Consider the following 27,395-nt stretch of genomic DNA (forward strand, 5'->3'; position numbering starts at 1 on the left):
AATATTAAAATGCACTTTATTCTGCTCTCTGTATGCTCAGTCTTTTTGAGATGAAAATAACAATTTTCAAAGAAAAATGTATTTCATAGTCTCCATAAACAAGATCAACCAGCTCTTCATGTTGGACTAACAAAGAAACGTCGCAACTCCTTGGCGTTGACACGGTCGGTGTTGTAGGGATGTAATTGAAGCTGGGAGAGGGGTCACGTTTTCAGGAATGGAAATTACAATGTTGTCTTTCACTTGTGAGGCGTGAACCGGAGATGTATCCATCCTACAGTCCGCGTGTCCTTCACAACCCTTTATTATTTATAGCTCTCCCTCTTTGAGCAATGACCAGTACTAATGCATAACCTTCTGTCCTTCTGGCAGATTTGTTTCCTTTGAAACCAAAGATTGAAGGAAGAGAAAAGGGTGTGTGGAGATCCAGGCTAGCGAGAAGTTATTAGGTTTTCTCTCTCTCCCCCGCTTCACATCTGAGGATGTGGAATAACATTGTGACGCTTCTTTTCTTGGAGAATGGAGTTACGGGCTTCAAAGCAATAGTCTATCCTGTACACTCCCCTCCCTCCGCAGCGTGACGGCACTATGAGGATATTGTGTGCTGCTGGGGAAATTCTGTTAGAATCCCCCCCCCCCTCCCCCGGAAGTGGGACAGAGAGGCAGCAGTAGTGTTAGTGTTGGATAGCCTTAGGGCGGGTGAGGGGAGTGATGTGTCAAGTGTGACATGTGGGTGTCTAGTAACCCCCCGCACCGGCCCCTGTCCCCGTCCCCGTCTCCACCCACAGACGCCACTGGCTGCCGCTCTTTGGACGTATTGCTTTCTCCGTACATACTATGTGCTATCTATGTTCTGCCTACAGTAATTCTAGGATTGGGAATATTTCACATAGCTATAACGGTTTCTTTCCTTGATACTTTTGGAATGAATAGCGTATAATTGTTAGTCACTTATTTGCCATTTTGAACATGAAGCCGTGCTACTCCACACGTTTCCTTTGTTTGAGACAGAGGTAAAGGAAGATACATTAAAACCAGTGCTGTGAAGAAAACGCGTTGGACGGAGATGCAGACAGAGGGCCATGGCTGAAAAGAGACCCTCGTGCAAGACAGGGATGAAGGGGGCACCAGATCAGGCGGAATCCTATTTACCACAAATATAACTTAAGTCATTTAAAAAGAGTTGCCCATCAATAGAGAGGGAGGCACCTCAGTATTCTCCTCATCTCCTAACAGGCTTAGAGCCCTCTCAGGCAGGCCCTGATTTCACCCTCCACGCTGCGCTGATGGACATAAAAGGATGAGGAATAATGTAGGATTGTTATTTGTCTCTTTCAACCCTGAGGTAATCAGGTTGACATTGCTAGGGGAATGAGGAGAAGAGGCCGCAACAGATGTGCTCATGTGCAAAGTGTTCTACTCCCCAGAGAGCTTGCCTGCGCAAATTCCCTCTCCCTTTCTCTCTAACTCTCCCCCTCTTCCTCCTTTCCACCCCCCCACCCGTCTCTCTCTCTCTTCATCACACCCTCTCTATCTCGACCTTTGAGATGAACATTCCCCCTCCTCTCCAATTCACCTCATCCTGTCCTTCTTGTGCTCTCCAGCCTCCTCAGCTCCTGGTCCCCTTCACTGCAGAGGGAGAGGCAGGTACGAGCAGGCCTAGAGCACTTCCCTGTCTCAGAGAGCCTGTTGGAGGGAAACCCATGGCCATGGGAGAGAGGATAACTACGGGAGGATGCTACTTCCTTGTTATCAGATACATTGACATACTGACAATGACCAGTAGCTATCCATTGAGCAGCAACAGTGGAGTCGACACTTCAAAAACGTAGTTTTCACCCTGTGAAAACTGGGAAGACAGAGACATTAGTCCGTCTCTGTACCTCCATCTCTCTCTCTTACTCTCTCTCTCTCTCTGCCACTCTCTCCCTGTCTCTTACTCTCTCTCTCTCTTACTCTCTCTCTCTCTCTGCCACTCTCTCCCTGTCTCTTTCTCCCCCCCCCCCCCCCCCCCCCCCCCATGTTTTCCAATGTGGTATTGTAATTACTCCAGAAGTGGCTGAGGAATTGCTGTGGTAAAAAAAACTATCCACGCTTCCCTGTGCTTTGCTTTGAGAACCGACCCCTTGACTACATAAGTCCACTTATTGGTGGAATAATTAATGAATAAGATATTTTTGCCTGTAAACTCTGGAGCCCCTTGCATCTCTCCTTGCAACTCCAGCAAATCAAACTTCAATGTAAAGAGCCCAGAGAGACTGGCACGGCCCCTGACCACCAAGCCCCTACGCCGGGTCCTTAATTAAGGAAATGGCAGCTCTCCAGGCTCCAGCGGGCTATAATGTAGCTAATGGTATTACAGGCAGCCAACCACTCAACAGTCAGTCTCTGGTGTGTTCCGACTCCAAAAACGCTATTGACCTGTAACCAGCCAGCCTCTCCTCTCACTCGGGGTCTCTAAACAGCGTATTACTTTCCTGCTCATCCTCAGGGAGCCTAACAAAGAGGACCCGGGGTTATTGGCAGCACATTATACTCAGGGTTATTGTTGAGGGCTTTAGTGTGCTCAATGAAAGACAGAAGAATGACATGAAAAACACTTTGTAAGTCTGGAGTCTAACACAAGTTGCTACCACATAGGGATACAGGTGGAACATTCTTGAGCACGTAATGTTCTGCCACTCAGATTTAACTATAGCCTCCTGTAGTGCACTATCCAGTACTGTATATGCTCTGGCCCTTCTCTTGCATGGCACTTTTGAAGTATTATACAGTATGAGTAGGAACTAGGGAATCTGACATTTTCTCTCTCTCCCTCGTTCTCCTCTCTCTCTCTCTCTCTCTCTGTCTTTCGCTCTCTCTCTGTCTTTCTCTCTCTCTCTCTCTCTCTCTCTCCCTCGTTCTTTTCTCTCTCTCTCTCTCTCTCTCTCTCTCTCTCTCTCTCTCTCTCTCCCTCTCTCTCTCTCCCTCGTTCTTTTCTCTCTCTCTCTCTCTCTCTCTCTCTCTCTCTCTCTCTCTCTCTCTCTCTCTCGTGTGTGAATACTTGTCCGTGTGCCAATCCCATAAAAGCTATGCCGTGTCAGCCATTTCAGCAGCATTAGTGAAATCAATGGCCAAACAATCCAGCACAATTGGTCTGGTATTGACAGAATTAAACCTTGTGTATGATGTGACTTGTCATTTTTCCGGGCCTCAGTATGATGCCCTGATCCTCATCATCAGTGAATCTCCATTGATTGGTGCAGCCTGAGCGTTCACCCTCATTTGTTTAGCACTAAACAATGACAAGGAACAACAACACATATTTTTGTCATGAATATACTACATGTCATGTGAGACCAGCTCCATAAAGAAATAACATGCACTCAGCCCAGCTTTTTAAAAAGAGACTTTACTAAAAAGGGGGGGTTGGGGCGTTGATGGCCTGGTTGATTTTGAAAAGCGTGAACCGTTGCCGCAGCTCTCTCTCCCACATTTGACAACTTATATAATGAATCGCCACTAAAACAGCTTAAATGTGAATGTTTCTTTTATGGACACAAACTAGATTCAGAAATGCACTGGGGCAAAAGCTAACTCGGGACACAAAGCCTTCAATAACACCCATTTCATTGAGATGGTCAATGGGTAAAACAGTTGTTGCAGTAGAGTAGGTGGCAAACTGATTGCTTTATGAAATGCCGGACGTATTGTTTTGTGCTATGTTGTCCTCGGGGCAGCCCTCTGTATTGAGGAGAGCGACGGATGATGGCAAATAAATGCAGCTCTTTTGCGCCCCATATGAAGTCTTCTGCCATTTGAAAGTGTCTCTCCAGTCGCCACTTAGGTGATCAATGCAAGATCATTTGCGTGGTGTCCAATATTGGGAATATTTCCGCACCATAAGCCACCTCAGAGCCCCCACCAACACTAAAATAGGAATCATTCTTGTTGTAAAGTGTAGAACAGATGACAGTGGTTAGACTAAAGTGGGAGATAGTTTTGGGTTAAGTTAAAAAAAAAACGGCACAAATAGGTTACAAAATGGGATTTTATATTATCACGCAATAAGCTCCTACGGTCAAGGCAAAGTCTATGTGACAGAGAGAGGTAGCTATTCAAAATAATATAGTGAACACATTCATCAATTTCAGTGCTAGATTTTTGTGCACACAAAAGTTAAGGAATGACTTTAGTCTATGTATAAAATCGTCAGTCTAAACTTAGTCTATGTATAAAATCGTCAGTCTAAACTTAGTCTATGTATAAAATCGTCAGTCTAAACTTAGTCTATGTATAACATTTTCATCAAGCATTCCTATCAGCAAACATTTTATCATTCCATGTGCCAGTATTGCTATTGTCAGTCCAGTGTTACTGTCCAAAAAGGAATCCACTTAAGAAACCTTCACATTATATAAACGGGTTAAAATAACTTCAAAGAACCTCGTAATAAAAGGGAATTGAAGATGGCCTCCCTGGATATTTCTCCTGTCAGCATTTTAATTTGGTTAAAGAAATCACACCCAACACCTTAGGGAAAAGTGCATGTGCATTTATTTATTATCGATTCCTTTCCCAGAGCTAAACGTGTTAACGTCACAGATATTTGCAAGGGGGGGATCAAGCTTTCTCTTAACTTCCCGCTAAGTTATTGTGAGATGACGCAATGAAAGGCATACAGCAGTTATTGAATAAGCCATAGGCCCCCCCTGCACTGCTTATCAAACGGAATACATTATTCACTGCACCCACTGCATTTATGAGCCATACGTTCATTACTTATTGATGGTTTTGTCATGCATTCTGTAAACTCTGATTCGCTCGTCAATAATAGAGCAGAGTGATCCCTCTGATTAGCGGTGGATGCCAGAGTCAAGCCGTTGTTATTTCATCTCTGATATTGAGATGGAATTGGATATCTGCTAATTAGAGGAACTGCTGCTGCCTTTGTTCAATTCCACTGTCAAGGTTGTCGTTCTCTGATGTGACACTTGACGATACGCAGGCTTGTAGGCCCTGTTGTCTAAATGAATTAGCAGCTAGTTATGTCATTGGATAATGTCTAATATGTTCATGAATATGAATGAGATCCTCAGTTCACTCGTGAATTCCGCTTTCATTCCATGAAGAAACTTGTCTTCAAAGACATAACATTTAGTCAGTACTAAGGGGTGAATGGATTCCATATAGAATAGCTGTGAGAAATAGAGACACCCTTAACCAGGCTCATCATCATGCACTTATTTGAACCTCTTTTGAATGTTTGCCCCGGAGTTAGGATGAGACGAGGGTTCCACTGTTCAAAGCCAAAGACATAGTGTCTTCCAATCGTTTTTATTTCTTCTCTACAAAGATTAAAGGCATTGGGTCGGGTTATGTTTGACTCTTTATGGGTGAAATTGGTAAGAGACTGTACCGTCTAATGTTAAGTGACTGCAGGGTTGACAAGCTTGGGTTTATGTGAACCAATACCTAGATGCAGGCCCAGTGAGCCAGAGGTAGAAACCAGCTCGAAATGCGGACTTGTCCCCAGGGCAATTAAATCAAGCCTCAAATGCTTAAGGTTTATTTGATGGGTCATGCCATTCACCAATTATTTGGATTTTATGTATAGATAAGATGATGTTGTGTGGCGGAGTGGAGTTTTGGATGTAATGTGCACATTTGTTCAGTCCCAGTCCCACACATCCAACCGGCAATGAGATCTTGGAACTCTCAAACGCAGTGTGCACGTTTTCACGTGTATGTCCAGTTAAGTTTAGAATTCATGAACAAAATGCTTTTTTAAACCGTTATTTTTGACGGTGTGTCTGTCAAATGTTCTTGGTCTTTCTAATTTTAGTCTTTTGAAGTTTGTTATTCAATTTCGAAGGTCAAACTATGATTTTTCTTCAATAGTCCTCTTGTAAATTGCCCAAATTGAAAAGAGATACGCAAGTGTATTCATTTTCTTTGGCTTTCTCTGGAACTCTCCCACTCACATTCCTACTTTCCTTGATTTGTGTACTTCTTTTACAAACTTGAATTGAAGTTTTTGAGGGAAGTGAGTTAGAATGTGTTGTGGTGCAATGCATTGAATTTGTTGTGTGGTAGCCTACCATTGATGTATGACTGCATTTAGAGAAAGATCAATTTGACGAGATCTTTGTATTGATTACTTCTATTGACTTGTGATATTTGAGGCTTACGTTCTTTGGTCAATGAACTGGAATTTTGTAAAGCATGGACGTTAGGAAAGTTATCCAAGCCCATGTGGTACAAAAGCAAATAGTTCAATGATAAACTATCTGATTGAAGATACTTTTTCAAAGTTGAATGTCTAATATGCAGTGTACAAGATACAATAGCTAAACAGAAGGGATCTATAAAGAATGTACTATGGTGTCAATGCACTTTTCTAGTAACATGTTATCACACAAAACCCTTGGGATTAGTCACCCACAAACTGAGCATGAGCTATTGAGAGATGCTGAGAGAGTCAAACCCACAGGGCAAAAACTGGTTGACTCAACATGTCATTTCAAACAAAATAATTTCATGTTTTTTCACCCAACTTGTGAACCTAAATCCAATGACATGGTGAAATGTTTTGTTGATTTCATGTTGAATTCACATTCGTTGAGAACTCAACCAAATGTAAATCAAAACCAGACGTTGAACTGACGTCTATCCCCAGTGGGAATGGTCAGTATCTGTGGCTCAAATAGTACCCTACGGGCCCCCGTCAAAAGTAGCGCACTACATAGGGAATAGGGTGCCATTTGAGACACAGACAGTCTCACCACCCACCCACCCTGAGTGGCTTTGTTTTCCCTCCAGCCATCACATCACACAGCAGGCCAGGCTTATTATCATGTCTATGTCTGATGTGCGCCTCCGTACTCCGCTGTGGCTTCGTAGCATACAGGTCTAATGGTGTCTCATAGCCGCAAGGCTGCTTGTGGTACAAGGGGAAGGGGGGGTTAGATGGGTGATGATACTCAGTGATGCAAATGGATGAATAATGCGGAGCCGGGCCCCACAGTTTATGCAGCGCCGTGGCCATCCATCCCTCATCCCTCCGCTATAATCGGAGCGCCGTCTCCCCGTCAATGAGCCTCTCAGCTGACGGGTCATTTATTCAGGGCTGATTGTGAACGGCGGTACGTTTATTGATAAAACACTTAAACACAAAATCCTCTCCCCTTCGTACTTGAGGCTGTGTGATCACAGCTGGCTCTGTCTGTGTGTGCATGTTTTACGATTGTTTGGATGTTACAGGGGATTCAAATCTCTCTCTCCCTCCCCCTCTCTCCCCATCTCTCTTTCGCTCCCCCAGGAGCCCGTGACGGCTCTGTCCAGTCGGATGCCAGCAACAGCCCGTCAGAACAGTGTCATCTGGGTCAGTCTCACCCAGCCTACCCGGTAGGACCACAGGTGAGTGGTTCTCCATGTCACCTCCTCCTGACCTGCGCCTAAACACACACGCCCAGCACCACACACACAATCACACCAGGTACACAACAAAACATGAAAATGATCTGAGAGGGATTTCAAATCCTCTGCAAAGGTAATCAGTCGACATGTGACCTTAATGAACATATACCTTTTTTGAATAAATGGTGAGTTGTTTACATTTCCTCTGCCCCTTCAACGCCAACACAAGCACAGTCTGCCCCCAGGCATCCCAATAAATAGCTCAATACGACAGTCAGCCTATGTGATTGGATTTATTGGCCTGGTGGCTCAGCCCTGTTCAATGAATATCTATCTCATTAGTCCTGTCTCACTGTCACCTCCCTGAACCCAGTAGTGTGAACAGCTAGCCAGCCAGGCAGACATAGGGCTTCCCTCCCTCCCTTCCCCTAACGAGGCCACTCTCCCAGCACTCAGTGGCTGCGTGCTAAATTACACCCTATTCCCTGTATAGCGCAGTACTTTTGTCCTGAGCCCTATGGGCCCTGGTCAAAGGTAGTGCTCGATAAAGGAAATAGGCTGCTATTTGGGACACATCACTCAGTGTTACTCAATAAGGGCTCCGCTACTGAATCAATCCTCATCAGGGTAAACAAAAGAGGATACGTGAGAGACTAATTCACTGAGTTCCCTGCTGAATTACCTCACTCAGCTCAACAGAATGAAATACAGAGAACCAGACTGATTAAAGCCACTCTGATAATGAGAGACATGATAGCTGTTTCATCCATGAATGGTAAACAAGGTTATCAGACAAAATAGAAATGCTTTAGTGCAGCTAGTTGTGCCAGTCCCTATAAGCTTCAGAAGGTTGTTCCCCCAACAGTCTGTCTAATATATTAATGCTGTCAGTACAGTCTCGGTGAAGCTAACAGTTTTCAGAAAGAAGGTGTTCACCATGCCATAACCAATTCTCCTATTTTGGGATCAATATGTTTTGATAGATTCTCACTTCGGAGCCGGATATTGTGCGAACAGGCATTATCCGAAGGTAGTTTACCCAACATGAATCCACTTCTCCCCCTGTTCCCCACTCACAGTTAGGATAACAAACACTGTGATTATGGGCAATTTCTCTGGGCTTCCGGTCAGATGGAAGAGCCTGTTGGCCCCTATTGGGCAGATAGGCAGTGTATCTCATCCAGGTCTAAAGCTCTTCCCAGACCCATCCAGACACCATCCAACTCCACCCAGAACACATGCAGAGAGGTAGGGTACCTTATTTAGGTTTGGACCAGAACATGTGCCTGTTCCCTGGGCGACCCCACTCCTCAACACTCAGCTGTCAGCCATGCCTAAGGCAGTACCACACCATCCCAAACTAGACCTGCGTTGGAGAGACAGGCAAGACAAACACGGAGAAAGGAAAATAATGCAGAACTATTCACACTGACACCCAAAGGGAGCAGACAAGGCTGTTTACAGTAATGGTCTGGTATTTTAAAAGGACAGTTTTGTTTTTATTTTCTGGAAATTGAAGCTCACTTTGTGGTGGCGGTCAGGGGCTAGCTTTTCCGATTCAATTAGTACGCACACTTTGCACGTTTTACAGAAGCAAGTTAGGGAAACATGGGATATATTTTGGAACTATCCTTCTCTTCCCATCGCAAAAGCCACGAGTCGCACAGCAACAAACACAGCCTAAAGACAAATAGCAAGGGGTCTTATTTACTTGAAGTGCTCTGAAGCTGGCAGACACATGGCTGTAATAATAAATCAGAAATACATTTGATGTATTTAGAATTGTTTAAAAAAATATATATCATTCCCTTCCATGTATCGCTCTTCAGTGTCAGGGGAAGGGATCTCATTTCATTTCAAGATCAAAATGTTCAAGATCAAATGTTCAAAGACTTGTCTTTGATTATATGCCACCACAATTCGACGTGAAATGTACGTTAAAAAGCGAGATTAAACATATGTGACTTGCCTTGACGAAAGGGCCCCCTTTGTTAATGTCCTGATGGTTCTTCTTTATTCACTCAAATAACTAATTCCTTATTTAAAGCGAACGACAAAATGTCATTTTGAACGCGTTCAAAGCAGGCAACCCGTGTCTCTCGTTTCTGTTATGATTTGTTATAGTGTTTCAAAGCAAACTATAATTGTTGTGAATTTTGAAAATGTTCAGCGTTTTAAACCTACGGTAATGAGTATTATATCAAACATACTCTGTTGTGTTCACATGACACAGTTGCTGGAACGAAAGGTCTCTCCATGCCAGTGACTATTCATTTCAAGCTTTGTCTCTGGTCTCCTTTGATCAAAGCTGTGGGACAAACAAATCCACGATCCAATTCGATTTGTAACTTTTTTTTAATGCTAGTGTTTTACCTTCCAATCTCACCCAGCCTCTTGGCTTTAAACCCATGCAACATCACATTCCTAAAACTGGGATTATGTCGAAACTGGTGCTCGCTCTCAGCACGGCGCCGGGTTATCTTAGTGACACCGCTGTCACCCAGCAGCACCAAGCCTGGGAGGATGGTGCCATGTTCACACCAGTCGACCCCTCCACGCCGCCTTCCGCTCCTACACCACAGGCGCCCCATGCAAAACAGAAGCAGATAGCTGACAAGTGCCGTTAAAGGTTCAGGTTAGTGTGGAGGTGTCAAGCGGAGAGGGATCAGCACCGAGGCCACAGGGCAGCCAGGCATACTACAGGCATACTACAGGCATACTACAGGCATACTACAGGCATACTACGGCATACTACAGGCATACTACAGGCATACTACAGGCATACTACGGCATACTACAGGCATACTACAGGCATACTACAGGCATACTACAGGCATACTACAGGCATACTACAGGCATACTACAGGCATACAGGGGCTGAGACGTTCAAGAGCAGTTAGGCTGGGCTCGGACACAAAGGAGCCACGCATTCCTCCATGTCCATGCCCTGTATGTAGAGGCACTAGCAGCAATTTTGGGAATGTCGTTTTACGTGATGCAAAACGCTTGTTTCCCCCCTGATGACACTATGAGAATCAAGTCTGTATCTGACAAACTGGTGAACTAATAGATGATATATCAAATGTAATACATATCTGGGTGTCCTAACTCTGGACTAACTCTACTCTGTATTCCGGTGCTACAGCCATTTCCACATCTGGTGTCAAGACCATTCATTAAACCCGGGATCAGAGCACTGTGCTACAAAATGTGTTTGTGGCTGTATATTTGCAGAGCTGCTCGCTGTGAAAATACATTTGAACGGCTCCTCGACTGTGCCAAATGTCTTCTAGCGATACTTCAGATAACATATCGTAGCGTCTGTGTCTATGACTGCACCGATTCTACTCTGACTAATATTAGTGAATGCTGACATGAAGTCAGTGATGTACTGTATCTCCCACCAAACGAGGAAAGTGCTGATATTTATGAAAGCTTGGGGGAACAATTCAACGGCTGATTCTAGGGTACCAGAAGTGTGTTCATTGTGATGAAATATAAACCACTCTGCATCCGTCTGAAAGGAAAATGCACGGCTCTTTTTCAAAGGTTGGAGTTGGATTCCTTTTCCCCACACGCCAGCAAGCAGCACTGCGTTCCGACTGTCACTCTGGCTGTGGCATGTTTCAAAGCACAGATGTCAGCAGAAAAAAACAACAGCATTCAACACGTTGATTTAGAACACCTCTGTCACTTGAGTGAAATGTGGGTTGCATGTGTGATGGCCGTTGATTCCTCTCGGATGAATCTGATGGGAATATCTTCGTGTATTTTTATGAATGGTTCATTTCATTATCCTGAGGCACTCATAAACATATGGGTGAAATGTGATGCGAACGTAACCTCTCTCTACTATGCATGCTAATACATGAATCACCGTTTACTATGCGTTTTTACTATGCATACTAATGTCAACATATTTTTGTAACCCAGTGTCTCTCTCTTCAGTCTCTGCTGGTGGCCCAGCAGCTGGCCGGGGGGTCGCCAGGCCTGAACCAGCCCATCCTCATCCCCTTCAACACGGGCGGCCACCTGGGAGGCCAGCAGGGTCTTGTGCTTTCCCTGCCCACCGCCAATATCCAGGGCCTGGTGGCTGCAGCAGCCGCACAGGGCATCATGACGCTTCCCCTACAGAACCTGCAAGGTAAGAGGGCTGCCTCAGCAGATAACCTATAGAGGACAGGGTGGGAGACTACATTTACAGTCATTTTGACAATGCATGTATTTGATGTAATAACAGAAGTTATCTTTTCTCTCCATAAGAGTGCACTGTACTCTCTCCTCTCCTCTTTTCTCTCTATAACAGTGCACTGTACTCTCCCTCTCCTCTTTTCTCTCCATAAGAGTGCATTGTACTCTCTCCTCTCCTTTTTTCTCTCCATAAGAGTGCACTATACTCTCCCCTCTCCTCTTTTCTCTCCATAAGAGTGCACTGTACTCTCCCTCTCCTCTTTTCTCTCTATAACAGTGCACTGTACTCTCCCTCTCCTCTTTTCTCTCTATAACAGTGCACTGTTCTCTCCCTCTCCTCTTTTCTCTCCACAACAGTGCACTGTACTCTCCCCTCTCTTATTTTCTCTCCATAACAGTGCACTGTACTCTCCCTCTCCTCTTTTCTCTCTATAACAGTGCACTGTTCTCTCCCTCTCCTCTTTTCTCTCCACAACAGTGCACTGTACTCTCCCCTCTCTTCTTTTCTCTCCATAAGAGTGCACTGTACTCTCTCCTCTCTTCTTTTCTCTCCATAAGAGTGCACTATACTCTCCCCTCTCCTCTTTTCTCTCCATAAGTGTGCACTGTACTCTCACTCTCCTCTTTTCTCTGTATAACAGTGCACTGTACTCTCCCTCTCCTCTTTTCTCTCTATAACAGTGCACTGTACTCTCTCCTCTCTTCTTTTCTCTCCACAAGAGTGCACTATACTCTCCCCTCTCCTCTTTTCTCTCCATAAGAGTGCACTGTACTCGCCCTCTCCTCTTTTCTCTCTATAACAGTGCACTGTACTCTCCCTCTCCTCTTTTCTCTCTATAACAGTGCACTGTACTCTCCCTCTCCTCTTTTCTCTCTATAACAGTGCACTGTTCTCTCCCTCTCCTCTTTTCTCTCCACAACAGTGCACTGTACTCTCCCCTCTCTTATTTTCTCTCCATAAGAGTGCACTCTACTCTCCCCTCTCTCCACAACAGTACTCTCCCCTCTCTTCTTTTTCTCTCCATAAGAGTGCACTGTACTCTCTCCTCTATTCTTTTCTCTCCATAAGAGTGCACTGTACTCTCTCCTCTCTTCTTTTCTCTCCATAAGAGTGCACTGTACTCTCTCCTCTCCTTTTTTCTCTCCGTAAGAGTGCACTATACTCTCCCCTCTCCTCTTTTCTCTCCATAAGTGTGCACTGTACTCTCACTCTCCTCTTTTCTCTGTATAACAGTGCACTGTACTCTCCCTCTCCTATTTTCTCTCTATAACAGTGCACTGTACTCTCACTCTCCTCTTTTCTCTCTATAACAGTGCACTGTACTCTCCCTCTCCTATTTTCTCTCTATAACAGTGCACTGTACTCTCCCTCTCCTTTTTTCTCTCTATAACAGTGCACTGTACTCTCCCCTCTCCTATTTTCTCTCCATAACAGTGCACTGTACTCTCCCTCTCCTCTTTTCTCTCTTTAACAGTGCACTGTACTCCCCCTCTCCTCTTTTCTCTCCACAACAGTGCACTGTACTCTCCCCTCTCCTCTTTTCTCTCCATAAGAGTGCACTGTACTCTCCCTCTCCTCTTTTCTCTCCATAACAGTGCACTGTACTCTCCCCTCTCCTCTTTTCTCTCCATAAGAGTGCACTGTACTCTCCCCTCTCTTCTTTTCTCTCCATAAGAGTGCACTGTACTCTCCCTCTCCTCTTTTCTCTCCATAACAGTGCACTGTACTCTCCCTCTCCTCTTTTCTCTCTATAACAGTGCACTGTACTCTCCCTCTCCTCTTTTCTCTCCATAAGAGTGCACTGTACTCTCCCTCTCCTCTTTTCTCTCTATAACAGTGCACTGTACTCTCCCTCTCCTCTTTTCTCTCCATAAGAGTGCACTGTACTCTCCCTCTCCTCTTTTCTCTCTATAACAGTGCACTGTACTCTCCCTCTCCTCTTTTCTCTCTATAACAGTGCACTGTACTCTCCCTCTCCTCTTTTCTCTCTATAACAGTGCACTGTACTCTCCCTCTCCTCTTTTCTCTCCATAACAGTGCACTGTACTCTCCCCTCTCCATAAGAGTGCACTGTACTCTCCCTTTTTCTCTCCATAACAGTGCACTGTACTCTCCCTCTCCTCTTTTCTCTCTATAACAGTGCACTGTACTCTCCCTCTCCTCTTTTCTCTCTATAACAGTGCACTGTACTCTCCCTCTCCTCTTTTCTCTACACAACAGTGCACTGTACTCTCCCCTCTCCCCTTTTCTCTCCATAACAGTGCACTGTACTCTCCCTCTCCTCTTTTCTCTCCATAAGAGTGCACTGTACTCTCCCTCTCCTCTTTTCTCTCCATAACAGTGCACTGTACTCTCCCCTCTCCTCTTTTCTCTCCATAACAGTGCACTGTACTCTCCCTCTCCTCTTTTCTCTCCATAAGAGTGCACTGTACTCTCCCTCTCCTCTTTTCTCTCCATAACAGTGCACTGTACTCTCCCTCTCCTTTTTTCCCTCTATAACAGTGCACTGTACTCTCCCTCTCCTATTTTCTCTCCATAAGAGTGCACTGTACTCTCCCTCTCCTCTTTTCTCTCCATAATAGTGCACTGTACTCTCCCTCTCCTCTTTTCTCTCTATAACAGTGCACTGTACTCTCCCTCTCCTCTTTTCTCTCCATAACAGTGCACTGTACTCTCCCCTCTCCTCTTTTCTCTCCATAAGAGTGCACTGTACTCTCCCTCTCCTCTTTTCTCTCCATAAGAGTGCACTGTACTCTCCCTCTCCTCTTTTCTCTCTATAACAGTGCACTGTACTCTCCCTCTCCTCTTTTCTCTCCATAACAGTGCACTGTACTCTCCCCTCTCCTCTTTTATCTCCATAAGAGTGCACTGTACTCTCCCCTCTCCTCTTTTCTCTCCATAAGAGTGCACTGTACTCTCCCTCTCCTCTTTTCTCTCTATAACAGTGCACTGTACTCTCCCTCTCCTCTTTTCTCTCTATAACAGTGCACTGTACTCTCCCTCTCCTCTTTTCTCTCTATAACAGTGCACTGTACTCTCCCTCTCCTCTTTTCTCTCCATAACAGTGCACTGTACTCTCCCCTCTCCTCTTTTCTCTCCATAAGAGTGCACTGTACTCTCCCTCTCCTCTTTTCTCTCCATAACAGTGCACTGTACTCTCCCTCTCCTCTTTTCTCTCCATAAGAGTGCACTGTACTCTCCCTCTCCTCTTTTCTCTCCATAAGAGTGCACTGTACTCTCCCTCTCCTCTTTTCTCTCTATAACAGTGCACTATACTCTCCCTCTCCTCTCTCCCATAACAGTGCACTGTACTCTCCCCTCTCCTCTCTCCATAAGAGTGCACTGTACTCTCCCCTCTCCTCTTTTCTCTCCATAACTGAGTGCACTGTACTCTCCCTCTCCTCTTTTCTCTCTATAACAGTGCACTATACTCTCCCTCTCCTCTTTTCTCTCCATAACAGTGCACTGTACTCTCCCCTCTCCTCTTTTCTCTCCATAAGAGTGCACTGTACTCTCCCTCTCCTCTTTTCTCTCCATAACAGTGCACTGTACTCTCCCCTCTCCTCTTTTCTCTCCATAAGAGTGCACTGTACTCTCCCTCTCCTCTTTCTCTCCATAAGAGTGCACTGTACTCTCCCTCTCCTCTTTTCTCTCCATAACAGTGCACTGTACTCTCCCTCTCCTTTTTTCTCTCTATAACAGTGCACTGTACTCTCCCTCTCCTATTTTCTCTCCATAAGAGTGCACTGTACTCTCCCTCTCCTCTTTTCTCTCCATAATAGTGCACTGTACTCTCCCTCTCCTCTTTTCTCTCTATAACAGTGCACTGTACTCTCCCTCTCCTCTTTTCTCTCTATAACAGTGCACTGTACTCTCCCTCTCCTCTTTTCTCTCTATAACAGTGCACTGTACTCTCCCTCTCCTCTTTTCTCTCTATAACAGTGCACTGTACTCTCCCTCTCCTCTTTTCTCTCCATAACAGTGCACTGTACTCTCCCTCTCCTCTTTTCTCTCCATAACAGTGCACTGTACTCTCCCTCTCCTCTTTTCTCTCCATAACAGTGCACTGTACTCTCCCCTCTCCTCTTTTCTCTCCATAAGAGTGCACTGTACTCTCCCTCTCCTCTTTTCTCTCCATAAGAGTGCACTGTACTCTCCCTCTCCTCTTTTATCTCTATAACAGTGCACTGTACTCTCCCTCTCCTCTTTTCTCTCCATAACAGTGCACTGTACTCTCCCCTCTCCTCTTTTATCTCCATAAGAGTGCACTGTACTCTCCCCTCTCCTCTTTTCTCTCCATAAGAGTGCACTGTACTCTCCCTCTCCTCTTTTCTCTCTATAACAGTGCACTGTACTCTCCCTCTCCTCTTTTCTCTCTATAACAGTGCACTGTACTCTCCCTCTCCTCTTTTCTCTCTATAACAGTGCACTGTACTCTCCCTCTCCTCTTTTCTCTCCATAACAGTGCACTGTACTCTCCCTCTCCTCTTTTCTCTCCATAACAGTGCACTGTACTCTCCCCTCTCCTCTTTTCTCTCCATAAGAGTGCACTGTACTCTCCCTCTCCTCTTTTCTCTCCATAATAGTGCACTGTACTCTCCCTCTCCTCTTTTATCTCTATAACAGTGCACTGTACTCTCCCTCTCCTCTTTTCTCTCCATAACAGTGCACTGTACTCTCCCCTCTCCTCTTTTCTCTCCATAAGAGTGCACTGTACTCTCCCCTCTCCTCTTTTCTCTCCATAAGAGTGCACTGTACTCTCCCTCTCCTCTTTTCTCTCTATAACAGTGCACTGTACTCTCCCTCTCCTCTTTTCTCTCTATAACAGTGCACTGTACTCTCCCTCTCCTCTTTTCTCTCTATAACAGTGCACTGTACTCTCCCTCTCCTCTTTTCTCTCCATAAGAGTGCACTGTCTTCTCTCCTCTCCTCTTTTCTCTCCATAAGAGTGCACTGTACTCTCCCTCTCCTCTTTTCTCTCTATAACAGTGCACTGTACTCTCCCTCTCCTCTTTTCTCTCCATAAGAGTGCACTGTACTCTCCCCTCTCCTCTTTTCTCTCCATAAGAGTGCACTGTACTCTCCCCTCTTCTTCTTCCTCTCTTTTTCTTCCTCTCTTTTTCACCTCATCCATTCTTATCCTCGCCTTTTAAACTTTAGTGCGCAAGTGTTTTCTTTTGATCATAGTTGTAAATGGTTTCCATTTTCATGTTTAAAACATTGTCTCTTTTATACCATTAGATTGAGGGATGGATGGGGAAACCATCAGTCATGAATGTTGCATGAGAGGGGCCTCGCTAATGTAAAAAGATGCCAGGCTTCATGTAAAGCAGTGTGTTTTTTGGTGGAGATTACAATAATGCCCAGGCAGCACAAAGTGCAGAGAAAGGAGTCCTCCCTTTCCCCTCATGTGAGGAAATGGATGGACGGATGGATTGAGTGAGGAAATGTGAAGGAAGATAGAAGCCCTAATGGACACAAGCATGCATAAATAACAACGTGCATCATCGCTACGGGGCGAGCTTTTAATAAATCCCACATCTATCTAGCCACTGAGGCCCCTCCAATGTATCCTGGAGCAAGGGGCGATAAGGGGCCCAAAAGGCTGTCTGTCTGTCTGTCTCACATTTCAACAACTTCTCATACTGTATGTGGGACAAGCCAGAGGAAGAAATAACCAAATGACAAACACCTGGTCATAATGTTGAAGGCACAAAACACCTCTCAATCATCATTTTATAACAGATGGTTTGGTCCTCAATCACTTGCTATACTTCATCATCCGTTGTTTACAAAGTTAAACAATGAAATGCCTCCATGGCAGTTTAATTTTAAGCGTACAGAAGCACTGACAGACTGGCTGTTCCCACATCCTCCGCCCATCCTATCTGAGGGGGACGCGGTGAAGGGACCTCCGTGAAGAGAAAGTGACACGAGTCAGGAGTGAAGCTAAATGTCTTGACTGTGTCCGGGGCCCTCTGGCCACGCGCCGCTCCTCCACTCTCCCCTGTCGGAGCGCATCAGGGCCCTGCTAAATGAGGCCTGCTGGCACAGCACCTCTGTAAGGCGGCCCCAGCCTGCCCCTGCCCTCGCCCCTCGCCCTTTCTCCTCGCTACTCACGCCAGTCCCCATCAACACTGATTAATCACACGTTTAATGCAGTCATTGCCCCTTTTGAGCTCAGAGCCAGCAGCCAGCTCATTTCACGACCTCAGGAGCAAGTGTGTTTTACAGCCCTGCTGTACTGCACTGTGTAACACTGCTCTGCTGGTTAATTAGCATCAGATCAGACACATACAGCTGTTAGCCTACAGTAATGAGACTGCAGGAAGACCTTTGACTCTATTTAAATCTACTGACATGGCTAATGATCAGCTAATAGCTGTTTGTCTTTGGGTGGGTGAGGGATTCTTCACTGTACGTGTTTAGTATAGTTACTATAGCTAGTAAACCCAGGATGGATTCCACTTTTGGAGTCCACCTTTTCATAGGCTTTAACAGAAGCCCAAATATAGTGCTAAAAAGTATGCATTTTCTATCAACACTCACTGGCTATTTAATCCGATTGTTCGCCCCTATCTGCTTTAGTTTTATGCAAGGTGCAAAACATTCTTACAAATGAGATAAAGAGAGAGAGGTACAGGCTGGAGAGTTGTGAGAGTGAGGCAGTGATGAATAACCATCATTGTAATGGGGTTGTGCAGTAAGGTTGGAACTGTTGCTTAAATAAAACGGAGCAGCAGCATCTTGTCACGGAAACGGTAAACACAGCAGCACCCAGTGTAACTTGTTACTTGTCAGAATGATTTATGCCAGGAAGCATTCTGTACAAACAAATTCCCATTGAAACTAAACAAGGGAGAAAGTATATTTCTTTGATAGAGTGGACACTATTTTAGCTGCAAACTAGGTTACGGTCATGCTGTTTGTCCAATTATGTGATGATGCGTTTATTTACTAATTGGCTCATGAACATAATTTGTTGTTACTTCATTACTATATTGCTGTTGTATACTGTAAGTCATTAGAAGTGTAAATAAAACAAAACACAGTTGCACAAAAAGTAACTAAATATAAGATTCTAGGAAAGATAGATTACTCACATTAATACCCTGACAATATTTATATTGGATTTTCAATATAGCTTTATTGCACAGAGGGCCTACGGTAACTGGCCATGCAAGATATCCTTCCTCGTGTTGTAAGTTGTAAAGTATCAATGAAGCAGAAATGTAATGCTCAGCGGAGGGAAATGAATGAAACATCATTTGTCTGCGCATTTTCTCTAGGACTCACTCGACAGTAATTCCAGACTCAATTCCACTGAACAAACCCCTTTCTTATAAGTGTATCCCGTTCATATTTGCTCTCAGCCCAAACACCATGGTGCACATGACACCAGAGACCCCAGTTCTAACGGTGAGGTGATAGCATTGTTCCCCTGCATTCTTCCAGAGGAAACATCACTCAGGGATCCAGATAGATAAACCCTGTGTGTCTCACTCACCTAGCGCTAGCCTCATGAGAAGCCGTGTCAGTAGCAATCAAAGACATGTCTCCTCCCTGGTTTGATGAAAACGCTCAAACGCAATCGGTGGCGTTCTCATGTTGTGAGTGGGTGTTAACATGATACAAATTATGGAAATCACTCCTCTCATTACAGCGCCAAAGGGTGGACTCCTGAGGGGTACATTCGCTAGTCAATGTCAGACTCCGTCTTTTCCGACTCAGCTGACGGTTGGGTGTACGCCACCGTTCCTTTAACAGGTTAGCTCGCCACAGCGCCACAGCGCCACAGCTCCCAGAAACACTGGGATTTAAAGGAAATACCTGTCTATGCCCTTCCTTACTCCATTCCACCATTGGCACAGTTGGTGCATTTCAAACATGTCGTTCAGCTTCATTTGTACAGTGCGTCATACAGTGTGTGTGCGTGTGTGTGTGAGTGCGTGCACTTTGCGGCAAGTAAAAATTCTAATAATAAGAATTCTTACAATAACTACAACAGATTGGTGTTGGTAAAAAAAAATCCTAGCGATGAGTACATCAAGATGGAGTATTTTTATGTCAGAGAGACTTCTGAGGCTTTATTGCTCCCATAATTCCCCTAGATCAACACCCCTATCTATTCCGTTCTCAATACAATAGAACCTATCCCAGCCCCTCTCCCTTCTCCTGTTGATTTTGAAGTGTTTTCCACCAGTATGTAATCCACGTCGTTCCTTTAATGATTCAACTTTGCCGTTGTTGTAAGATGACTTGCAAGGGAGAGAGTGACATTAAATAAATAACCGTGATAAAATGTAGACCTCATACATTTCAAAGCTAATGCAACTAGCAATGCCATAGGAGCAGCTGCACACACTGTCCTGGAGCGATAATTTGATTGATTTGTTGTGACAGCAGCCAAATAATTGAGAGCGAGAGGTGCTGTTGGCGATAAAGAGCAGGCTGAGGCAGGTTTATCCCAGGCAATCCCAGCAGACATGGCGCCGTGGCTCTCATCTCTGCCATTGATATCAGCTACCATTGGTTTATTGTTTTGTCTTCAATAAGCAGCTTGGGTACGTAAAGGAGCGAACTGCTTATGTGACAGTTCGGGAAAAGAAAATAACTCACCAATCAGAATGTACCACAGCAGCGTACAAAAGGTTCGAATCAAACCCCCTCGTATTCACTTCAGCAGGCACACACCTATCCCTTGACACGTGCTACTTAAACCTAGGTGTTATTTTTTGGAAGCAAAGGTGTAATTCGATTTCACCCCCGAATTTGCCGTCATCTCAAAGCGTTTGTTATCAATTTGAGGTGGAATTGTAACACATCGAGTGAGATCAAATAAGAACGGAAAATCATAAGCCTGAACAAAACTCACTTTTTGAGATATGTCACGTACACCCTTTATCCCTCGTTCTGTATTCACGTGGCCTGTTGTGTGTTATGAAATTGCCATGACCTGGCATGTTCTCCTATGTTTACTGGTCATACACATTGGCCTGCTAAATCCCAGCTCCTCCACCTGCTCTTATTTGTTTTGGAGATGGTGGCATTGTCACTCTGGTTAAACGGCTGTAGCCTTTGCTCTCAGCCCAAACTCCACGGTGCGCATGACACCAGAGACCACAGTTCTAACGGTCAGGTGATAGCATTGTTCCCCTGCATTCGTCCAGGAGGAAACACGGAAACATCCCTCAGGGATCCAGATAGATAAACCCTGTGTGTCTCACTCACCTAGCGCGAGCCTAAAAACCGTGTCAGTAGCAATCAAAGACATGTCTCTGTTGGGAAATTATCCCAATAGAGAAAAAACATGTCCTCGTTTGCTACCTATATCCCCCCAATAGAATCCCCAAACTTTAACGATGACAGCTTATCCATCCTAGAGGGGGAGATCAACAGGCCCGGGGACATGTACTCGTCTGTGGTGACCTAAATGCCAGAACTGGACAAGAACCTGACACCCTCAGCACACATGCGAACAAACGCCTACCTGGAGGTGACATTCCCTCCCCCATATGCCTCCCTAGAAACAACTACGACAACATAACCAACAAAAACGGGTCACAACTCCTGCTGCTCTGTCGGACGCTGGGTATGTACATAGTCAATGGTAGGCTTCGAGGGGACTCCTACGATAGGTACACCTATAGCTCATCTCTTGGCAGTAGTACTGTAGACTACTTTATCACTGACCTCAACCCAGAGTCTCTTAGAGCGTTCAGTCAGTCCACTGACACCCCAATTAGATCACAGAAAAATCACAATCTACTTGGAATCATGAGGCATCAAAGCCAAAATAACTTAATAATATTAAGAAATGCTATAGATAGAAGAAAAATAGTGTGGAAATCTACCAAAAAACAATTAGGCAACAACAAATTCAATCCCTTCTAGACAATTTCCCAGACAAAATGTTTCACTGTAATAGTGAAGGTGTAAACTTGGCAGTAGAAAACCTAAGCAGTATATTTGACCTCTCAGCTTCCGTATCATATCTAAACATGTCTAGTAGACAACCTAAGAAAATGAACAATGACAAATGGTTTGATGAAGAATACAAAAACCTAAGAAACAAATTTAGAAACCTGTCCAACCAAAAACATAGAGACCCAGAAAACCTGAGCCTACACCTTCACTATGGTGAATCACTAAAACAATACAGAAATACACCACAGAAAAAGAAGGAACAGCACTTCAGAAATCAGCTCAATGTAATTGAAGAATCTATAGACTCTAACCACTTCTGGGAAAATTGGAAAATGCTAAACAAACAACAACACGAAGAGTTATCTATCCAAAACGGAGATGTGTGGATAATCCACTTCTCCAATCTTTTTGGCCCTTTAACAAAGAACAAACAGCAAAAACATATATATGATCAAATACAAATCTTAGAATCAACTATTAAAGACCACCAGAACCCACTGGATTCTCCAATTACATTGAATGAACTACAATACAAAATACAAACCCTCCAACCCCAAAAGGCCTGTGGGGTTGATGATATCCTAAATTAAATGATAACATAAACAGACCACAAACTCCAATTGGCTATACGTAAACTCTTTAACATCAGCTCTGGTATCTTCCCCAATATTTGGAACCAAGGACTGATCACCCCAAACCACAAAAGTGGAGTAAAATTTGACCCCAATAACTACCGGAGGATATGCATCAACAACAATTTTTGGAAAACCCTCTGCACTATCATTAACAGCAGACTCGTGCATTTACACAGCGAAAACAATGTACTGGGCAAATGTCAAATTGTACTTTTACCACATATTCACCCTGCACACCCTAACTGACATACAAACAAACCAAAACAAAGGCAAAGTCTTCTTACGCTTTGTTGATTTAAATAAAAACTTTCGACTCAATATGGCATGAGGGTCTGCTATGCAAATTGATGTAAAGTGTTGTTGGGGGAGCACCCGGCATCACCCTACTAGAATCTGAAGTCAAATGTCTACTGTTTGTTGATGATCTGGTGCTTCTGTCCCCAACCAAGGAGGGCCTGCAGCAGCACCTACAGTTGAAGTCAGTTTCCATACACCTTAGCCAAATACATTTAAACTCAGTTTTTTCACAATTCCTGACATTTAATCCGAGTAAAAATGCCCTGTCATAGGTCAGTTAGGATCACCACTTTATTTTAAGAATGTGAAATGTCAGAATAATAGTAGAGAGAATTATTTATTTCAGCTTTTATTTCTTTCATCACATTCCCAGTGGGACAGAAGTGTACATACACTCAATTAGTATTTGGTAGCATTGCCTTTAAATTGTTTAACTTGGGTCAAGCTTTCCAGGTAGCCTTCCACAAGCTTCCCACAATAAATTGGGTGAATTTTGGCCCATTCCTCCTGACAGAGCTGGTGTAACTGAGTCAGGATTGTAGGCCTCCTTGCTCGCACACATTTTTTCGGTTCTGCCTACAAATGTTCTATAGGATTGAGGTCAGGGCTTTGTGATGGCCACTCCAATACCTTGACTTTGTTGTCCTTAAGCCATTTTGCGACAAGCTGTCTTGAGATGTTGCTTCAATATATTCACTATTTTCCTTTCCTCATGCATTTTGTGAAGTGCACCAGTCTCTCCTGCAGCAAAGCACCCCCACAACCTGATGCTGCCACCCCCGTGCTTCACGGTTGGGATGGTGTTCTTCGTCTTGCAAGCCTCCCCCTTTCTCCTCCAAACATTACGATGGTCATTATGGCCAAACAGTTCTATTTTTGTTTCATCAGACCAGAGGACATTTCTCCAAAAAGTACGATATTTGTCCCCATGTGCAGTTACAAACCGCAGTCTGGCTTTTTTTATGGTGGTTTTGGAGCAGTGGCTTCTGCCTTGCTGAGCTGCCTTTCAGGTTATGTCGATATAGGACTCGTTTTACTGTGGATATAGATACTTTTGTTTCCTCCAGCATCTTCACAAGGTCTATTGATGTTGTTCTGGGATTGAATTGTACTTTTCACACCAAAGTACGTTCATCTCTAGGAGACAGAACGCGTCTCCTTCCTGAGCGGTGTGACGGCTGCGTGGTCCCATGGTGTTTATACTTGCATACTATTGTTTGTACAGATGAACGTGGTTCTTTCAGGTGTTTTGAAATTGCTCCCAAGGATGAACCAGACTTGTGGTGGTCTACAATTTTCTTTCTGAGGTCTTGGCTGATTTCTTTTGATTTTCCCATGATATCAAGCGAACTTAGTTTGAATGTAGGCCTTGAAATACATCCACAGGTAATCTTCCATTTGACTCAAATGAATTAGCCTATCAGAAGCTTCTAAAGCCATGACATAATTTTATGGAATTTTCCAAGCTGTTTAAAGTCACAGTCAACATAGTGTATGTAAACTTCTGACCCACTGGAATTGTGATACAGTGAATTATAAGTGAAATAATCTGTCTGTAAACAATTGTTGGACAAATTACTTGTGTCATGCACAAGTAGATGTCCTAACCAACTTGCCAAAACTGTAGTTTGTTAACAAGAAATTTGTGGAGTGGTTGAAAAATGAGTTTTAATGACTCCAACCTAAGTGTACTTAAACTTTCTGCACAGATTCTGTCAGACCTGGGCCCTGACAGTAAACCTCTGTAAGACAAAAATAGTGGTGTTCCAAAAAAGGTCCAGTTGCCAGGACCACAAATACAAATTCCATCTAGACACCTTTGCCCGAGAGCACACACAAACTGAACATACCTCGGCACTACAGGTAACTTCCACAAAGCTGTGAACAATCTGAGAGACAAGTCAAGAAGGGCCTTCTATGCCATCAAAAAGAACATAAAATTCAACATACCAACTAGGATGTGGCAAAAAATACTTGAATCAGTCATAGAACCCATTGCCCTTTATCGTTGTGAGGTCTGGGGTCCGCTCACCAACCAAGAATTCACAAAATGGGACAAATACCAAACTGAGACTCTGCATGGAGAAATCTACAACAATATCCTTTGTGTACAACGTAAAACACCAAATAAAGCATGTAGAGCAGAATTAGGTCGATACCCGCTAATGATCAAAATCCAGAAATTAGCCGTTAAATTCTACAACCACCTTAAAGGAAGCAATTCCCAAACCTTCTATAACAAAGCCATCGCCTACAGAGATGTGCACCTGGAGAAGAGCCCCCTAAGCAAGCTGGTTCTGGGCTCTGTTCACAAACACCAACAGACCCCACAGAGCCCCACCACAATTAGACCCAACCAAATCATGAGAAAACAAAAATATATTTACTTGACACATTGGGAAGAATTTACAAAAAAAACTGAGCAAACTAGAATTCTATTTGGCCCTAAACAGAGAGTACACAGTGGCAGAATATATGACCACTGTGACTGACACAAAATTAAGGAAATCTTTGACTATGTACAGACTCAGTGAGCATAGCCTTGCTATTGAGAAAGGCTGCCAAAGGCAGACCTGGCTATCAAGAGAAGGCATGCTAGTGTATGTGCACACTGCCCACAAAATGAGGTGGCAACTGAGCTGCACTTCCTAACCTCCTGCCAGATGTATAACCATATTAGAGACACATATTTCCCTCAGATTACACAGATTCACAAAGAATTAGAAAACACATCCTATTTTTGTGGTGAAATACCACAGCAGCATGATTTGTGACTTGTTGCCACAAGAAAAGGGAAACCAGTGAAGAACAAACACCATTGTAAATACATCCCTATATATATGTTTATTTTTTTCTTCCTTTTGTACTTTAACTATTTGCACATCATTACAACACTGTATATAGACATAATATTACATTTGAATTGTCTTTGTTCTTCAGGGCTCCTGAGTGGCGCAGTGGTCTAAAGCACTGCATCTCAGTGAAAGAGGTGACACTACAGTCCCTGGTTCAAGTCCAGGCTGAATCACATCTGGCTCTGATTGGGAGTCCCAACTGGCCCAGCATCGTCTGGGTTTGGCTGGGGTAGGCCATCATTGTAAATAAGAATTTGGTCTTAACTTCCTTGCCTAATTAAATACACTACTGTTCAAAAGTTTAGGGTCACTTAGAAATCTCCTTGTTTTTGAATGAAAAGCAACGTTTTTGTCCATTCAAACAACATCAAATTGATCAGAAATACAGACAGAGTTCCTCTGTCCGGTGTCTGTGTTCTTTAGCCCATCTTGATCTTTTATTTGTATTTTCCAGTCTGAGATATGGCTTTTTTTTGCAACTCTGCCTAGAAGGCCAGCATCCCTGTCACCTCTTCACTCTTGACGTTGAGACTGGTGTTTTGTGGGTACTATTTAATGAAGCTGCCATTTGAGAACTTGTGAGGCGTCTGTTTCTCAAACTAGAACTAGACACTCAAACTAGACACTCTAATGTACTTGCTCAGTTGTGCACCGGGGCCTTCCACTCCTCTTTCTATTCTGGTTAGGGCCTGTTTTCGCTGTCCTGTGAAGGGAGTAGTAAATAGCGTGGTACGAGATCTTCCCTGGCAATTTCTTACATGGTATAGCCTTCTTTTCTCAGAACAAGAATAGACTGATTAGTTTCAGAAGAAAGTTATTTGTTTCTAGCCATTTTGAGCCTGTAAACGAACCCACAAATGCTGATGCTCCAGATACTCAACCAGTCTAAAGAAGGCCCGTTTTATTGCTTATTTAATCAGAACAACAGTTTTCAGCTGTGCTAACATAATTGCAAAAGGGTTTTCTAATGATCAATAAGCCTTTTAAAATGATAAACTTGGATTAGCTTGCACAATGTGCTATTGGAACACAGGAGTGATGGTTGCTGATAATGGGCCTATGTACACCTACAGTGCCTTGCGAAAGTATTCGGCCCCCTTGAACTTTGCGACCTTTTGCCACATTTCAGGCTTCAAACATAAAGATATAAAACTGTATTTTTTTGTGAAGAATCAACAACAAGTGGGACACAATCATGAAGTGGAACGACATTTATTGGATATTTCAAACTTTTTTAACAAATCAAAAACTGAAAAATTGGGCGTGCAAAATTATTCAGCCCCTTTACTTTCAGTGCAGCAAACTCTCTCCAGAAGTTCAGTGAGGATCTCTGAATGATCCAATGTTGACCTAAATGACTAATGATGATAAATACAATCCACCTGTGTGTAATCAAGTCTCCGTATAAATGCACCTGCACTGTGATAGTCTCAGAGGTCCGTCAAAAGCGCAGAGAGCATCATGAAGAACAAGGAACACACCAGGCAGGTCCGAGATACTGTTGTGAAGAAATTTAAAGCCGGATTTGGATACAAAAAGATTTCCCAAGCTTTAAACATCCCAAGGAGCACTGTGCAACCGATAATATTGAAATGGAAGGAGTATCAGACCACTGCAAATCTACCAAGACCTGGCCGTCCCTCTAAACTTTCAGCTCATACAAGGAGAAGACTGATCAGAGTTGCAGCCAAGAGGCCCATGATCACTCTGGATGAACTGCAGAGATCTACAGCTGAGGTGGGAGACTCTGTCCATAGGACAACAATCAGTCGTATATTGCACAAATCTGGCCTTTATGGAAGAGTGGCAAGAAGAAAGCCATTTCTTAAAGATATCCATAAAAAGTGTTGTTTAAAGTTTGCCACAAGCCACCTGGGAGACACACCAAACATGTGGAAGAAGGTGCTCTGGTCAGAAGCAACCAAAATGTAACTTTTTGGCAACAATGCAAAACGTTATGTTTGGCGTAAAAGCAACACAGCTGAACACACCATCCCCACTGTCAAACATGGTGGTGGCAGCATCATGGTTTGGGCCTGCTTTTCTTCAGCAGGGACAGGGAAGATGGTTAAAATTGATGGGAAGATGGAT

The 27,395-nt window shown here is 43.9% G+C and overlaps 1 protein-coding gene across 1 annotated transcript in view; it reads left to right on the forward strand.

Moving 5' to 3' along the window:
• LOC139420729 (POU domain, class 6, transcription factor 2-like) overlaps positions 1-27,395 on the forward strand; it is a 115,169-nt gene that overhangs the window by 12,917 nt on the left and 74,857 nt on the right. The window contains exons 2-3 of the mRNA XM_071170959.1: positions 7,301-7,398; positions 11,347-11,542. Coding sequence (XP_071027060.1) covers positions 7,301-7,398; positions 11,347-11,542 — 294 coding nt within the window. The remainder of the gene's footprint in view (positions 1-7,300; positions 7,399-11,346; positions 11,543-27,395) is intronic.

The sequence above is a fragment of the Oncorhynchus clarkii genome, chromosome 11 (genome assembly GCF_045791955.1).
Source record: "Oncorhynchus clarkii lewisi isolate Uvic-CL-2024 chromosome 11, UVic_Ocla_1.0, whole genome shotgun sequence".
Classification (NCBI taxonomy): Eukaryota; Metazoa; Chordata; class Actinopteri; order Salmoniformes; family Salmonidae; genus Oncorhynchus; species Oncorhynchus clarkii.